Raw genomic sequence first — 18303 nt, forward strand, 5'->3', positions numbered from 1 at the left:
GCGCACCACCGCGCGAGACCGGTGTGATGATTGGTTATCAGGAAATGAAAGGCGCGGTAACTAGCCTCACCTTGAACACATTAACCCCGCGCCGTGAGGTGGAGGAGGAAGGCGGGAGTGAAAGAGGAAACAAAAGTGCCGTAGTGGAGGGCACACGACTGCCTGGGGATCTTTTAACGTGCACTGACATTACACAGCACACGGTCGCCTTTTGCGTTTCGCCGCCATCGAAACGCGGCCGCCGGGTTCAAACCCAGGTTACAGTGCTGTAGAATATTCTAGAGCATTGTACCCAGGTACTCCGGCCCAGTATCCGAGCGCCGTAACCACTGAGCCACCGTGGCGGGTGAAATTAAGCAATACATCCTTATTGGTCCGCCTCGTCTTTCAAAATAGAAGATTATAGTTCAGCGCCTCGTCCCGTCGTACTTCTTGTTCTTGTGCCTCGTCCTTAGTGCACTGCTAGCATGGATGGTGAAATTAAAGCTTCGGTGTGTTTTTTCGCGCATTGACAAAATTTGGCCTTTAAGGTTTTGGTTTTCTACTACAGACGAAAGCCGTAAACGCTGTCCGCCATAATTTGCCTGGTGAACGTGTTGCAACGCGCTCCCCGAACGGGTGTATGATTCACCCATTGGTTCGGGGCGATATGCTGCGGTAAGCCTAACGAAGGGCGTCCCTATCTGCTGTGCTCGCGGCTCCAACATCTTGGCTACTTCAGTGTTTGCATACCCGAGCCCATGTGGCAGCGGCGATACGGATCGCGGCCACACGCTCTGTTGAACGAGAAGGAAAACGACAGTAAAGAATCTCGTATTTCGCGGTCGTCGACTTTCTGGTAAGGGTTTCAAGTTTCCGTGCGGTCGGCGCTCGACTTAACGAGATTTGGAAGTTTTGGTGGTGTAGGATGGTGATCAAATTTTAGTGATGGCTTGACACCAGCGACTTCGAATTATACCCACCTACAACCTACTGTGTACCCACCCTGCTCGCGCGACGGCGCGACTGTGGCAACTGTGGCTTGCGCTACTTGCGCATTGTCGTTGCGGGATGTTGCTGTTGTGTGCCGCTGCCGTCGTGCTCTCGTGTTTATGGTGATATTTGCAACCGCGTGGGTGTGTTTTGCATGTAAGGATCCCTTTGGGGTTTCCGCGAGGAGCATCGTTGGCATCGCATCGCCCAGCATTCGTTGTCGATGCCTGCGTTTACTACCACACGGCCGTAGTTTGCGAGGCAGCTGATATTTTCAGTCGTGCTTTATCGTTATCTTGTCTTCTGTGCAGCTATGGAAGTGAACGTCTCGACAAGTCACCCGAGTAATGTTTAGTGCGGCTGCAACGGTCCCACACTTTCGTACTGATGGCAAACCTCAGGCGGCACTTCAATTTTGGGTCCCACAAGAGCGGATCCGTCAACACATTCGGCCTGTCACACGGCCATCAGTCAAGCTCCGAAGGCATAGCGTTTCCCGACCATGCGTTTAGCAGGTCGGCGTTTATGAATGAAGTCTGCAGCTTCCTCGACCACTGTTCAGCGTACATTCAGGTAAGCAAATCTTGTCATTCCAGTCCAAGAGGAAGCCGAATAGTGAAAATTGGTATGAACTTAAATCCATGTAGACGCTTGACCAGCAGCGTAGAGAGTCGCGCTTCTGCGTTGAGTTGCGTTATCATATGCACAGATCGAAAGTAAGCAATCTGGCGATGCTGTGTGAAGTGACCACAATATATCTGTGTGCGTATGCCTTCACCTGCTCGAAGAGTATTTATACACTGTGCCTACGGGGTGCAAAATAGCAACTCCTGCTCTTAGAAGTTCGAGGCATCGAAGTTGATCAGGCAAAATTTATCCAGAAACTAAGGTTCGAGCGGCGACTGGATAGGAGCATGGGACCGCGTGTGTTGAAATACCGCTGTGGTGGCGAAAACGAACTTTCCCCCAGCACCTATCTCCCAGTGGTGTTGAATGTCTCATTTTTAACCTTTCGTAGACCTTAGCCTTGGTATTAAAGGGCGCTGACCAGGTTTGAACATTTGAAATAAGCGTATCACGTAGTTTGGGTGGTTATGATCAGCTTTGCAAAATATTTAGAGCCATGTACACCATGCAAGGCAGAAAGTTCAAACCTCATTTGCCCTCTCCATCTCAGTGTGACCAACCTTAGTTCGTGCAGATGGCAGCAAAGGCACACCCACAGAAAGTGTAAATCTTGGGGAATCTTCACTGGTCAATTATCCTAATTTATGGGTGAGGTGGAGCTGTGGCATCTTGTAACCTAGGCTCTACAGACACACTCTCTTGCTGTGTCACTCGTTTTTGAGATTGAAGAAGAAAGCCCCTTAGCATCACTTTTTGTACTCTGTCTCAGCTTGTTAGCACTCGCAGGTGAAAATATGAAATGGGATTCCAAATGGTCCCACTTGTTTTCAAGTGGTGCCACTTCAAAGCAAGTGGTTTTACAAATAGTCGCACTTGCTTTCAAGCGGTGCCATTTCAGCAAGTGGTTTTTAGGAGTGGTCCCCCTTGCTTTCAAGTGTGGTTTTCAAAGTGGGACCACTAGACTGCAAGTGGCCACAGCTGGGCATCAAGTGGAACCATGATCCGTGTGGACATTTGTATATTAAACAAACAAGGCAGAACCACAATAGATTCGTAAAATAGAGCCGGCAGCAGCTTAATTTAATAAATCGTATTAATCATTTGCGAATCAGTGTGGTCGAAATTATATGAAATAATTGCTCAATAGGCAAGCACCACTGGCCCCAGTATGACTGTCTCACAAGTAGGGTATATATATGGAAGCAAAAAAGTGTTCTGTGGATGCGTACTCGTGAGCCAATGTTCTGTGTGATGTATACTTGTGTATGTGTTCTTGATTTCCATGACAGTATATGTGATTCTCAGTTTCAATTCTCCTGTAGAAATGTTGGCACCAGGCTCAGTGCCACCCTGCAGTCCTCACAAATTAGTTTTCCTTTTGCACCTTAATAATATGCAAAGGCACAATTGGAACCAACTTAAAAACCCAGTTGGAACCATCTGAAATACCAAATTTCATGGTTATAATTAAAATCTGAGTTTTTTTTAATGGTCTGGTTTGCCAAGTGGTCTGCTCAAGTGGTCCCACTTTGCCAAGTGGTCCCTGTCCAATAACCCACTTCAACTGGTCCCACTTGTAAAATTTCACCTGAGTGGAGTGGAAGCTGTACATGTGTGAGGCAACAGCTTCCAAATGTGTCATTTGCTTGCGAGCACGTGAAAACAGCACACTTGTGGAAGCCATCGCCCTGTGCTTTTGACTTCCACTCGTCTTTGGGCAAGCTGCAAAGCAGAGTATAGACACTTTTTGTTTCTTTGGGGTTTGTGTATTGTGTTGTAGTTTTTATTCATTCGTGTGTTTGCTTTTTTTTTGTTATGGCTTTATCACGCTTTCCCACGTGTAGTCCCCCTAGAGAGTGCATTGGGATCAGTCGCATCTAGGCAACCGGTATCTCTGTACACCTGCTAATGGGCAGACATGTGTACTGCATAGTTCTGACAGTTTTGTGCCTTCTACTAGCAAGGTGGACAAATAGAAATTTTGCTTGTGGGGGCTAGTTGCCATTGAACAAGAGAAATTGTCTAGGAAAGGGCACTGCTGAGAAAAGCGGGGTGAACTTTCTTCATTCCAGTGACTGTAGTGCTGTTAATGAGCCTTTCCAAGAAAATTTTTTGGCACCGCATTCCTTGGACAATGCCTCACAACTGGAGTGCAACAAGCTTGCAACCAGAGAATGGTCCCATTAAACAAAACCGACTGCTAAATGCCACCACTATGTGTAGTTTGAGTGTGAGTGAGCCACTAACTTATTCAGGAAAAGTCTGTATTCTCAGTTGTGTTCCACATCTTATTCAAGCTGCAGCATAAAATCAGTGCTGTGGCTGGGATGTTGGTGGCTCTTCACATTGGCTACAATTGTACTGACTGCCACCGCGGTGGCTCAGTGGTTATGGTGCTCGGCTGCCGACCCGAAAGACACGGGTTCGATCCTGGCTGTAGCAGTCAAATTTCGATGGAGGCGAAATTCTGAAGTCCCATGTACTGTGCGATGTCAGTTCACGTTAAAGAACCCCAGATGGTCGAAATTTCTGGAGCCCTTCACTACAGCGTCCCTCGTAGCCTGAGTTGCTTTGGGACATTAAACCCCCTTCAACGAAACCAAATCAAACAATTGTACTGACAGTTAGTTCGCTGTTCTGTTCACTGCATTCAAGCCAAGCTTAAGGTCACATAAAAACAACTCTGAAGTCCAGAGTGTGGTCTTGCTGGTTCATTATTATCTTTTTGTTGTACAATGTACAATGGGTACAAGTGTACAATGGGTACAAGCTTTTCCCTGCCTGGTGCTCGGCTTCTTTTGGGTGAAATGCTTGGGAAATGGGTCTCTGACCCCACCTTGAGAAGACAAAAATACCTTGTGCAATGGCGCTCTTTGGCCACAGATGCCCTTGCACCATAAAAATCCATCATCATCATCATCTTTTCAGGGTGCTGTAGTTTTACTTTTAAACCACTGTAATGCTTTTTTTAGTGCGATAGCACTTATAGCAGCCATCCTCATTTAGCTGTTGTTTGTTTGTCTGGAGCCTGCTTTGTGACAGGCTGCCCACCCACCCACTGGGTTGTGGGCAACCTGCCGTGTGTGCGTGTGTGTGTGTATGTGTGTCTGCACGCGCGTGCATGTGTGCATGCACACACACATACATACACACATACACATACTGCCGGTGGGCAAGTGGCAGTTCAATTAATCATTGATCACAGATGTTGCTCGGGAACAACCTGGGTGTCACAAGCCCCATCGATGGCAGCACCTGCCATTGCAGGGCAGTGCCGCATCGCATAACAGCTGCACCACTGTGCCAGAAGTGGTACGAGGACTCCCAGGGATCTATACATGTAAAATTCCGCATATATTGGCATTAACCCTTTATCGCTATCCGAACTACTTCCATCCATGAACAGTGGATCCGAACATTGGAACCGAAGTGAAAAGTGAAGTGGTAGCACACTTAATTCGCGTTTGGCATAACTACACAAATCGACCGTCAATTTTTTCCCCTTCTTTCTTGCTTTGATGCCTATTGATGACCTTTCGTTTTGCAGCTAAAGTTGTGATTAGTTGTTGCTGTATCATAGAATTTGGGGGAACAACCGTTGGGAAATGTAACCCTTCTCTTAGCTCTTCTGAGTGTTTTAGTTTGTGTCAGAAAACCTTAGTGTAGTCATATACAAGTCGAGAAAAAAAGCAGCTTTTTCCGTTCAAAGGACCCCCTTCCTATCCAGTGGCATTGGCCAATTCTAATGAACCTCCTAGCGTGGCAATGCAAGGAGTGGCAGATGAAAGGGGATAGTCCCCTACCTGAATTGTTATGCCATTCCCTGCATTGTCACAGTACTCACGCTAGCAGTATTTAAGAATTGGCCGATGCCATACGACTGTACCTGTCACAAAGATGGGCACTCTCAATAAGTGGCCATGTGCATTCTGTTGTATCATGAGAAACTGCCTCACCTTAAGCATATTTACTTTACTTTACTTCCGTTCAGGTTAGTTATTTGAGGACATTTTCTCAGCAAGTGCCTTGTGCTTTTTAAACTCATTTGGGGGAAATGTTAAAGGCTGTTTGCAGTTTTTAATTATGTGTGCGGGCTTTAATAATAAAGGAATTGCTTTCCATTAGTTGCTGCTCTCACTAGATATCACTGATGCAGTGTGAGGCATGTGTGTTTGTTGTGGTGAAAGTGCATGCAGGATCTAAGTTCTGTTTTTCGTGTCTGCTAAATTTTTTTTTTGCAGTGCATTTTTATTCCGCAAGGCACGAAACCCTTAAAAAGTGCTAAGTTTTGCCATCCTCCCTGATGTGCACATCACTCTTTTTTTTTTTTTCAGGCACTGAACTCATTTTGTAGCTCCAGCAGTGTCTTGGCTAAAAGCTTGGTACGAGTTTTTCACAATGTTCCTGTTTACCGAGAAGTTGCTGCTCTCTTCCTTGGTGCGTGGGAGGACCTGGGGAGAGTCACAGCAGCTGCGAGTGCTGCTGTGAAGACTGAGACTTTGATGACACTCCAGGATGTCCTGAACAAATTGGAGGGAGAAGCTCCAGGGGATGAGTCAGCTGCACTCACGGAGAGCATTCAGGTCTTTAGCTACATTCTTTTGAAGTGGTCAGTGCATGCATGAATATCAAGTGAAGTTACAGGGTGCTGTTACCAAGTGCATCTGTGTGTCGCAGACTTCATTGAACTCCAGGCTCATGTTTAAGTCATGCAGAAGGGTTATGATGAACAAGTGTCTGTCACCAGAAAAAAAGCAAAGGAGGCGGGGAGCCCTGTCTGCAAGTGCAGCCGTAGAGGCGCTGCTGTGATCATAGTAGCTAGGCTGGTTTTGTTGTGGGGCTAGATGCCACATGCACTTCAGCAACTTGCACCAATGGAACCAAGCTATCTCTTAAATTATGGTTAAAAGGAAAACAAAGCTCAGTGCTTTTTGGTCTTAGGTGATGGGTGCATAGATACAACTCCTCTTGTGGAACAGGAAGCCTCAATGCCATTTCGTGCAATGTCAAAAACCCATCCATAACTGAAGCCCTACATAGGATGTTTTATGATGTACACTTTATTTGGTGAAGTGGCCAGTATGTCTGCAAGGCATAGAATCCACTTGTTTCATGTCTTGGTTCTTGCTGTTAGTATGCCTGCCAAGTATACAATAATAGCTGAGTTCAAGAAGCCTGGCTTCATTATGTCTGTTTGCGAAAGCAATGCTCTGACATTAACTTGCGCAGATTTGGAAGATGACAGTGAGTACATGTCAGTGGCACTGACAGCCAAGATGGCAGTATTTTCTGTAAATGCATTTGAGCGTGAAGAGTGTGATGACTTTTCTTTCGTAGAAAGTAGGCTTTTTCATGATGCATAGGTGTTGCTCTGCCTTCTCTTTACTGTCAAGATTGCCACAGAACAGAACCTGCGCAGTCTTACCATTTTTCATTTGACTACAAGGATTGGTGTGTATAAAGATTGAGAACATAGGAATAGGGTAGTTATGGCAATTTCATCGACAGCACACTTAAGCAGACTCATCAATACAGGCATTTTTGGCTGACCATTTAAAGAGATGTATCCTGCCTTGTGGTGTGAACTGTAAACCAGAAAATAATTATTTTCTGAAGATGACCTGTTACTGTACGAGTTTTGAGATTACTTTGCCAAAGTTTCTTTAGTAATTCATATTCTTTATAGGCACGTAATTAAAGGCATGAAAAGTTCATTTTCATTGAATTCAGTATACCTAAAATCAGTAATACTATAGTTATCTTTCATTAAACTAACATTGCACCTTGTTTTAGATCAGTTCAGCCATGCCATGCCAACTGTTAGCCCTGTGGGGCCCATATTCTTCTTCCCTTTTTTTTTTTTTTTGGGGGGGGGGGGGGGGGGGTCATTTTCTGCTCTACACATGGTGCAAATTTCGTTAGTCAGTGCAGTGGCTGGAACAAGTGTTGTGTACTTCTATGGGGGCTTGTGACCTTCCTGTGAAGCCAGTGGGGCCAGAAACATTGGATTGTATGTTAAAGTACAGGCATACTATAGTGGAAAAATGCACAGTGAACTGCTGGTGGCACAATGCGCACCATGGAAAGTTTGGCTGTACCAGCGGAGAGGAGTTCACAAGAAAACGGCACCACGCCAGGCAAGTGACTGCATTGTCCATGCCATGCCGGTCGTAGTCCATGCAGGGGCGCGTTCGGTTCTGCCACCACTGCTAGAAGAAAACTGCGGTAGGGGCCGAAAGGTAGCAGCACTGACGCTCTCCGCGCGACTAAGCCGGGTGGGCTTCATTGGTCTCCTTGTTCCACAGCACATGGCAAGCAGCAGAAAATGGCACCAAGAGCCATTCTTTGTGTGGCATAGAAACCAGCCGCTCGACAGCTTTCACGGCACGCATTTTTCTGCTGGTGTGTTCGTACCTTTACAGTCCTTCTCTGACAATGACCATAGTATTAGTTCACTCTGAGAAAGTTTCTATAGTTTGTTGTATAGTTCTACAGTTCTGTTGTACTGAAGTCTGAGCCACTACGTCATAAAAGTAGCAGCCTCATTGTATAGCAATGTTAACACTGAAATTTAATGTGGACCAAGTGTACTCTTGTAGGAACCTGCATTGTAATAGGCATACCACATTTCCAAGAGGAGGTTGGTTTTTGGCTGCCTCTTCCGTTTACCGAAGGCTTGTCTTTACAGGCTGTGGGCTCGTGCTTGGGATCCTACCTGGAGCTGCAAGTCCAGTTTTCTTACTCTGCTTGGAAGGCATTGAGCAAAATTTCCAAAAGCTTTCCACAAGACAGGAATTCCAGCAAGTCGGCAGCTGCAAAGTCTTCAGCTGAACTTGCAGCCACTATCAAGAAGCACTTCGCCAGCTTGTTGCACAAGTTGGGAGCTAGTACAAAGCAGGTGTGTATCAATTATGTGTGCTGCAGCAGCTCGTTGCTTAGCTGTAGGGCCATGAATATTATATTTGCTTAAACAAGGTCTTAACTTTGTCTCTTCTTTCAGTTTTTTTATTCTTTACTTTTGTGTCATAAATTGCATTCCGTGTGCATAAGGACTGTGATCATTTTGTTGGCTATGTACCATATTTCCTGTTTTATAAGCCACGGAATTTTTGAGGATAATGTTTTTTCTTACAGTGAACAGAACCTTAGAAATGATAGAACGACAGGAGATATATGCTTCAGCTTGCCTCAAATAATTTAACTCTTTTAATGTCAAGTTCTTTCTGACATGGCATACAGCCAACTTTGGGTTTTTTTCAGCAAAATCAAGAAGCAAACAAAATTGGTTATTCTTGGCTGAGTTTTGGGCAAACCTAGAGTTCAACAGGCTCTTGGTGCTGATTTAACATAATATTAGTGCTGCGCAAATATTTGAAATTTCGAGTACGAAACAAAGATGTTTGTTATTCGGTTCATATGCATATTCAAGAAATTGATATTCGAGAATTTTCGAATGCTCGAAAATTTCAGAATATTCACCAGTGATCCGACACCGACTTTCATAAATTGACCATGGCAAAACCACAACATCTGGATCTGGGCAGATTATTCGGTGATTGAGCTTAAAGTGTTAGGAAAACAATAAAAAGTTGTTCTCTTTGCTTTCTTCTCCGTCGTTCATCATGGGATAGATCACATTTGGATGCTGCTAGACTTTACTGCATACTTCGAACAATCACAACAAGAAAGTGTGCTGTTTTTTCTTCGGTCCTTCCGTAATGTGTTGCATACTTAACGCCCACACCGACCCTGTCACCTTCTTAGCTCTCTTATACTCATGGACAACTTTTTGTGGCTATGAAGCAGAGGCTAGACAGGAAAGGAAAGGAGACAGTCCTTTATCTCCGTGCCGTAGGAAGTGTGTTGTTTATTGTTCAGAACAGAAAACAAAATAAGAAATAAATGTAAGATGAAATCACCTTGAAAATGTGTACAGAAAATTCTGTTACTCGTGAAGTCATAAATGAGGAGAAACATTTCGAAGTCGCGCTAATAGTGCTACTGCGGCAGCAGCCGCCACCACCTCTGTTGTGGCTTGCGCAACACTGCTATGAGTGGGGTTGGGAGAGTAGGGGAGGCAGAGGCCTGCAGCTAAGCTTGAGGAGAGCGCGCACGGTTGCGTCCCCGCCAGTAGACCAGCTACGGAGCACTTGCTTCTTCCTGCATATTCCCTCTCTAGGTCTGCCCACCGCTGTTGCCCCTGGAAACGGACTTTTCGCCTTACTTTGCTGGCGCACTCTGCCGCCCCCGTTCCCAACGCGCTAGAGTTATCGGCGCCAGAATCACGCAAGCAACCGTGCGATGGCGATGGATGTGCCCTGTCTTCATGCCCTGTCTTTTTTGCTTTGATCTATTATTTTTTGCTGCTTTTGAGCATGAACTGCTGTAGTGCCATGTCGTAGGATGTTCAAAAAGCAAAAGCAGCGCAGATGCGCCGACAGCGTCGGAGCATGGTGCATTGTGTCAACTGCGGTCTCTCATTACAATCATAGACTTTCTTCTCATATCAGTTCATGCTTTAGCGTCATAAAACTTATCTGCCAAATTTTGCAACCCAGCATAAACTAATAGACACATCGAGTTCATTTTATCTAGGTCAACCACCGCAACACCTTCATTCTATGGAGGTCTCAAATACACGCGCTTCAATGGGGGCAGCGTTGGAGAATCAAGAAGCTTTGTAATATCGAGGAATTCACTATATGGAGTTTTGTTACATCCAGGTTTAACTGCATTAAGTTTTCAAAGAAGCGTCATATCTTAACATGCTCAACAGCAACTCTGTCTAGGCTTTGAGGATAAAACATTTTGTATTTCTCCTCCACAGTGTTGTCTTTAAGCCAGGCAGTGGCAATGTTCAGTCTTCAAAAAGCGACAGTCATCTACAAGGCCATGTCCAGCTAGGCATGGTTGTAAAGCAGAATTAGGTACAAGGAATTGAGTTATTCACCCTTGTAAAGTATGTGAACAGTGACATTTACAGTGGGGATGAAACCAGATTGTTTTTCCAAATTCTTCTTGGGTCTCCTTTCAGTATACACTTATGAAAGGAGAACCATGAAAGGGTACCAAGCGCGGTCAAAAACTGCACAAGGAAATTAGTAGTGTGTGGCACAGAGAAGGACGGGGGAGGAAGGCGAACTTAAATTTTGGACAGGCATGATTCCTCTGTGACTTTTCTCTGTGCTGTTCACAGAGGTGTCAGCCAGATCGACGTAGAGTTTGCAAAACAGATGAATGATTGCTTTTGTGAAGCAGTATTACAGGCCGGCACAGTACTTTTTTTGGCTACTGAAAATTTCCTTGCATCTGCCTTGTCTTTTTGTAACCTAGTTGCTACACATTATTATGTTTTATAATATAATCTCATAAGTTGGTTCAGCTGCTGGCAACATTATGTAATGAAATTATTTTTTAAGACTGCTTTTTTTTTGTCGCTGTTATAATAGCAGTTTAAAACCTGCTGCTTATTTGCTTTATTTTAGAAATTGCTGCATTGTGATCCTTGTTCAGTGTAGGATACTGAAGTACAGCATTAGCCTCATTCAGTTTGCTCACTGCCTGCAAAATAGGTATGCTGTGTTGTGTAATTTGGAAAATCCAGTCCATCTTGCTAAAGTAAAGGTATCAGTTTTTTAATATTCTGGTAGAGAGAATTGTTGAGGTCATCTTTCAGCACCGACCGGATGCAGTAAACTATTGTCCAGCAGTGGACTCAACAGGGCTGGTGATGATGCAGTAATTATACTCCATCTCAGTCATTCATTGCAGCACTACCATGAGTGCAGAAGCGACGTTTGGGCCATATGGGATATACCATATGGCCCACATATCGCGCACTAAAAAAATAGCATGCTTCATAGTGTACAGCCCCCGTCAAAAGTATACAGCCCAAGGGGTTTGATTCTAAAGAGTTTAGCGGGGCTCCTTAGCATATCTAGCAGTCCAAAGTTTGGCAGGACTGAGGACGCGATGCCATTCCTCATTCGAGAGGTTACGGTCGCTGAGGATGCATAACGAGGCATGCAGCAGGCTTCCCAAGCAAACCCCTTGGGCCGTATACTTTTGACGGGGGGGTGTTCATGTGCGAAACACTATTTCAAATCTAGCCTTAACTTGCGCTCATATTATGTGCGCTAGTTCCAGAGTTTAGCATGTGTGGCTCTTGCTTACTCAAAATTATAGTTTTCAGCATGTTGGTGTGCTTGAAGCAGGATCCCTTGCTTCAGAGTGAATTCATCGTTACTGTGCTTTTCAGTGCATTCACTGGTCATAGATGGAGCATTAAGCTTTCATTTTGTCTTATTTGGCCTGTAACAAAATGTATGAGTAATAAATTTGCTTTATTTTTTATTTAGAGTTACGATTCTGTCGCTTCTAGGCTTAAAGAGGAGTGTCGGTTTGTTGACAGAAATGGTTCCCGTTTTCACAACCAAATGGCACTGCTAGGCTGAACATATCATTGCATCTCCGTTTGTATGCACTGAACTAAATATGCTAATATGAGAAATTGTGTAACGTGCCACAGAATGCTTGCGTTTAGTGTACTTGAGCGTGTGTGCGCTTATGGTACGTAGGCAGCGTTGATTAATACTCTTTTTGTAACCATATTGATTGATGTACGGCCCCCGTCAAAAGTATACAGCCCAAGGGGTTTGCTTCTGAGCTCTTTAGCGCGGCTCCCTAACACATCAAACAGTCCAAACCTTGGGAGGATTGATGACACAAAGCCATTTTTCTTTCGAGAGATTACAGTCGCTAAGCATGCATAACGAGGCATGCTGCAGACCTCACAAGGAAACCCCTTGGGCTGTATACTTCTACGGGAGCTGTACGTCGTGAGCAGACTACATGCAGACGACGAGGCACAGAGGAACCCGTTTAATGTGCTTTCCTGATTGGCGGTGGATGTCTCTACCTTTCATAGGGCTGCAAGGAGCTTATGAGATGTAGTATAGGTGACCTTCAAGTTATTGTTGATGCTATTTGTGTAAAGCAGGCTTCTCACTGGAGCACTGTTTTGACTTTTGTAGGGTTCCCTTGCTAGTGGCATTGTTACGGACAGCCAGCAGAGCCAGTTCTATGTTGAGGGCACGGTGCCCGCCCCCAGCAGCCTGGCCCCTGCACCCGAAGGGCCTGCTCAGCCTGGTGCCAAGAACCTTCCTTGGACGCACACCTCTGAAGAGCTCATGGGGTCCGGCAATGGTAGCCAGCCAACTGTGCAGCCTGGACAACCAGGTGACTTTCCTTTTCATGGCCATTGACACTTCAGTATTGAACACGCCTTTGTGTTCGGTGTGTCTTTCAGCTTCATTGGATTCTCTCTGGACATAGATTTTTATTTAGATGATTGGGTGGCCTGAAATGCTCATCAACAGTCTGTACTTGTTTTGAGAAAGAACAAGGTTATTAAAACACTTTTGGAATCTTCTGGGCGGCAAAAGCAGAGCACAGATTACAAATGGGCAAGAACTGGTTTTGTGCAGTATTAAACTGCATTGGAAATAATTTTTAGCGGCTGTTTCATCTCAAGGTGACACTTTGTTGTGTTTTTAAACCTCGTTCACACTTCATTGGTCTCTACCATCTTCTGAATCTCTGCTTTATGCTTTATGAATGTTCTCAAGTACTTACCTTTGGTTGTGGCAGGAGTTCTCAAAAAGGGTTCTGCAGAACACTGGCATTCCTTGGAGTGCTGTGTCCATATATGTGTTACATGAAAGCAGTGAATGAAATAGCCTTTCAAAGAGAGCATAATTGCAAATATGGCATTTGTTGCACTATACATGAATTGAGCTGAAGATTTAGAGCATGGAACAAGCTCACATTATCCTACTTTTAAGTGGATAGTTTTCTTTTCTCAGTGTCTCTTTTTTTCTTACTGTAGCCCACAGTGGCTGCTGTTTGTATGAGTGCTTTTTTTTTCTGATTTTTATTTTAATCCTCCTCCATGCGCTTCAAAGGTGCCCAGCAGAGTAGCTGTACCTCTCTAGTGGCCGTGGAGGGATATCGCGCAAACAGACCCCTAGTAATACTCACAGACTCCAAAGAGACATGCCGTAACTATATGAACGGCAGAATCAGTCGGAAAGCACTTCGCATTCTCCTTCGCGCAGACTTTCCCAAAGAACCAGTCAGACACACCATTTTCTGGATACCGGGACACACTGGAATCGAGGGCAACCAGAGGGCCGACGAAGTAGCTCGCGAGCACACGAACTGAGCGCTTCAACACGCGGCTCCTGAGGAGTTCTCGCGGGTAGTCCCAGAGTATTCGGAGATATTCAATTGTTACAGAGGAATGAGGGCAAAGTATCCTCCCCCCCCCAAAACCTTTTAAATCAACAAGAAGCAGTGTACTGGCGGCAACTGCAAACGGGAACCTTTGCGAACTTACATATACTAAGCAAAATGTACCCGCATCAATACAGGGACATATGCCCATGGTGAGGGGCCAAACCCACCCTACATCATATAATGTGGGAATGCAAAAGAAACGAGGCTTTCCATAGAATACAAAATCCGAGTGCGGAACAGTGGGAGAGTTTACTCTCCAGCGGCAACCCGGTTCTCCAGCGAGAACTGGTCATCCATGCCCAGCGAGCAGCCAAGCTCAGCGGTGCCCTGAAATAGGGGTGCCGACCTCTGCTGACCGTAATAACTTGTAAAATAGAGCAAATAAAGTTTATCCTATCCTATCCTATCTCTCTTTTATCTCGCTCCTTCTGCAGAGTTGCTGTTACTAGCTCCACGTGCCTTTTTGTATGCCACAGCAAATGTATGCGGCACCGATATCAAGCTATCTCTGCGTCACAGCAACACACTGCAAAACCATGCTTTGAAGATGTAGCCCCGTATTTTTTAAGTCCCAAGTCAACAAACAAGTGCACATTGCACATAGCTACCTTTTAGTCTGTGGGAGGCAGCACACAGCAGGTGATGTACGTGCGATGCTGATATTTGACAATTACCTGCCGCGGTGGCTCAGTGGTTACGGTGCTCAGCTGCTAACCCGAAAGACGCGGGTTTGATCCTGTCCGCGGCGGTTGAATTTTGATGGAGGCGAAATTCCAAGTACAAATTCCGTGTACTGTGTGATGTCAGTGCACGTTATAGAACCCCAGGTGGTCAAAATTTCCGGAGCCCTTCACTACAGCGTCCCTCATAGCCTGAGTTGCTTTGGGGCGTTAACCCTAATAAACCAAACCAAACCATTTTCCACACAGGCAAGAAAACTTCCTCACAAGAAAGCGCGTTCTCGCAAGATGGCTTCCCCTCACTTTTGCAGAAAGGTACATAGAAGCCATCTTGCAAGGGGTGTGCTTTCTTGCGTAGAAGTATTTTATATATATATATTTTTTTTTCCCTTGGCAGTGCCGCACAGATGCCCTGTGATTACCATTGCAGCGGGGTCACTGTGGTTTGCGGTTGCTGTGAAAGTTTGTCTTGGCCGAAGGAATGTGAAGCAGTTTGTCTGAAGAGGATTTTATTACATTGAGTCCTATGGGAAAACCAACCTAATGGTCTCATCATATCTTGGAATCTGTCTTAATGGGAGTCTGCTGTATCATGCAAGTCATAATTATTGGAGTCGGAAAGTCTTATTCTACAACAGAACTCCGCTGTTTTTCATGGATGACGGAAAAAAAATGTGCCATCCGGGAAACATGGTAGCAGAATACAGCCCGTGAAAAAATTGTGCATTGTTGTCTGCTTCTTTTTATCTATTTCTTGTGAGTGCAGCATGCTTGTCTTGAATTTGCAAAGCTTTGTGGTTATCAGGATCGGGCAGCGGTGACGATGGAGCATGCGTGTGTAGAGCAGGCAAAGTTGCCTCATGCATGCACTTATGCGCTGTTTTTGCAACAGCCACTTTGATTCTCTGATATCCCTGTCTATTGGAATCTAGATTTTATGTCTTTTAATCTTCAGGCAACAAGAAAAAAGGAGGTGGAAGAAATAAATGCCTCAGAGCCAATCCACACAACAGCTGCTATAAAACTGATGCTATCCCTAAGCATAGTGGCTTCAGTATGGGCACAGCACGCTGAAGCCTCCGAACACAGTGGCGGTCAAGTTTCGATGGAGTAGAATCGCGGCAAACTAGACGCCTTACGTGTATACACGTAAGGCGTCTAGTTTGCCGCGATTCTGCGAAAAATCACGGATTTAAGCATTTATCATGAAACTGTTAATTAGCAGCCACATTCTCTTTTTCGGTGCTATTAATATTAAAGCATGCAGCCTCCGTTACCACCATGCTGCCGTTACACGGTGTTTTGAGCTGCCCAGTCTTGTGCTCGTTTGCCCTTACTTGCTGTCCCCTCAACCTTCTTCTCAACAACCTGCACTGCCTTGTTTCGATATCCATAACCACCTTCTCCCATGCGCTTCTATGCCACACGCTTTGCACCAAGGTTATTGAAAAGCTGGGTTCTCCTATTGGCTCACAAGTCTAGTGGCAAAGGTCTCTTAACCTACTACCTTGAAAAGACTGCTGATAACATACTATGTTGCAGGGGCCATGAAAGTCTGCACTATAAGTGGTACCGCACTATACCAAAAACGTTGTATTTTCAGGTCAGAAGACACGCCAGATGGGTAACTTTCCTTTCTAGAACTCTTTATTTATCACTGAACAGAAAGCAACGCACTAAGTTCGCTGCACGCTTGCATTAGCTTTAGTATACCGCATGCAATGCGACCATGGAGGAGTGTGACAGAAGCAGTTTCTTCATGGAGTGGGGTGAGGGGTAGACAGACACATGCCAACAATGTGATCATTGCCATTCCTTCAAAAATTGGCTGTGTAACCAGTTGAGTGATTACGGAAGGCAACATGCTTGAAGCAGTGCCTTTGATTTCTGAGGGTTTAACATCCCAAAGCGACTCATGCTATGAGGGACGCTGTAGTGAAGGGCTCCGGAAATTTCGACCACCTGGGATTCTTTAATGTGCACTGACATCGCACAATACCTCTAGAATTTCACCTCCATCGAAATACGACTGCTGCGGCAGGGATCGAACTCGCGTCTTTCGGGTCGGCAGTCAAGCGCTATGACCACTGAGCCACCGCGGCGGCGAAGCAGTGCCGTTGATTGGTGAAAGCAGGGTCTGTGTCTGACGCTTTTCTTTTTTTTTCACTGGCTAACATTTGAAGCAGCGCCAGTGTCTCGTCTTCGCTATCTGTGTCCTTTGTGAAGTTTGCGCTGTTTTGCTTCAAAATATGTTTTCCTTGCTTATCCACGACTGACAGTTGAAACCACCGACCCCACCCTGGGATTGCAGGTGCTATTGATCACAAACCAACCATAGCCAACCACATGCTGACACAGAAAGGCATTCATTTCTGCTTGAACAGTAATGCCAGCTGGCAACAGCATACTTTACCTGATTAGGGACCTCCAACTCAGCAGCATAGTTACAAGCAAGTGTGAGACGCTGCAAAGCGAGGTGGGACAAGTTCGCAGGATATATTCTCACGAGGCTTCGTCTCGCTGGCAGAAAGTGGAGCCACACCTAAATAACCGCACGCATTGACTTCCCGATGCCGATCCCCCAGAAATCGTTTCCCTATAACCCGCAGCAGTCAAAAACCTCCTTGACGCTAGTGCTGCGGCAGCGCAAGTACCCTCTCTTGATGGTTAGAGCAACTAGGGAGGATGTGCCATTGTGAGAAAGGACCTAAGGTGACAAAGCCTGTGGTGAGTCCTCACAAGTAAGACTGAATGATGAATATGCAGCACTCGGGATTGAATGGCGGGGTTCTGCTGTATCAGGGAAAACAAGGCCTATTGCTTGTTTGAGTGTGCAAATGAGTGTTCTCCTCTAGCGGCTCAGAAAATTCAGACACATGCCAACAGTATTGCTTTGCCCGTGGCATGCATATACTATTTTGTACAGTTTCTTGCAATGAACCATCATTGAAAGTTTGTGCTGTCCTGTCCTCTCGTTGTTTGTCATCCTGTAATTTTAAAATTAACCGTTTTCATGCTGATGTGAATCAGCTAACCCAGTAAGAAGTTTCGCTACGTGTAGGTGGTGTTGTAAGGAGGACATCTGTGTGGTATGTTTATGGACTGTATTTTGCCATGCAGAGAGTGGCCTCCTTGGAGTGCTTGACACAGGAGGAGACCTGGACGATGTGATAAACCTACTTTCTGCTGCACCACACCCGAGTCCAGCAGCTGGCCCTAAAGGCTTTTTGCGGGAAGCTGCCCTTGCCCTCTGGCCTCCGCCTGCAGCCGCTGCTCCTGGCAACTGCAGTGGCAAGCGTACCTGGCCTCGGCCAACAAGTGGGGCCCACGGTCTTAGGTAGGTTCAGCTTCCCTGCATTTTACTCGTGCTTCAAAGGCAGAACAGTTTGCCTGCCCTTATGAAGCCATGCTTTGAACTTAGTAGGGTGTTGCTTGTGAGAAATCATGCATTTCTAAATTCATGCTGAAGTGAAAAATGCATTGCGCAGTCGAGTCCACATGTAAAATGAACACTTGCTTAGTACGAATCAAGGCACTGTCACAGTGCACATTGGTACTATGGCATAGACTGTCAAGTAAAGCATGCATACTCAAGACACTGATCTTTGTTGCAGCTCACATGCAGGTGACGCAAACTTGTGTGCTGGAAAGCACTTTGCTGCTGCTCACCAGAGATGTACCACAGTTGCAGCTTGATTTAATGAAGCCGGTGAAATCCTCAGTTTAC

At 45.5% G+C, this 18303-nt stretch overlaps 1 protein-coding gene across 1 annotated transcript in view; it reads left to right on the top strand.

Moving 5' to 3' along the window:
• Nucleotides 1-316: 316 nt before the first annotated feature.
• The window catches only part of LOC149350455 (uncharacterized), a 37629-nt gene continuing 19642 nt past the window's right edge, over nucleotides 317-18303 (top strand). Inside the window, exons 1-6 of the mRNA XM_089579486.1 lie at nucleotides 317-838; nucleotides 1284-1545; nucleotides 5934-6182; nucleotides 8288-8497; nucleotides 12633-12837; nucleotides 17697-17913. Of these exons, the coding sequence (XP_089435612.1) occupies nucleotides 1360-1545; nucleotides 5934-6182; nucleotides 8288-8497; nucleotides 12633-12837; nucleotides 17697-17913 (1067 nt within the window). The 5' untranslated portion in view covers nucleotides 317-838; nucleotides 1284-1359. The remainder of the gene's footprint in view (nucleotides 839-1283; nucleotides 1546-5933; nucleotides 6183-8287; nucleotides 8498-12632; nucleotides 12838-17696; nucleotides 17914-18303) is intronic.

The sequence above is a fragment of the Amblyomma mixtum genome, chromosome 3 (genome assembly GCF_055824585.1).
Source record: "Amblyomma mixtum isolate Tamu chromosome 3, ASM5582458v1, whole genome shotgun sequence".
NCBI classification, from domain to species: Eukaryota; Metazoa; Arthropoda; class Arachnida; order Ixodida; family Ixodidae; genus Amblyomma; species Amblyomma mixtum.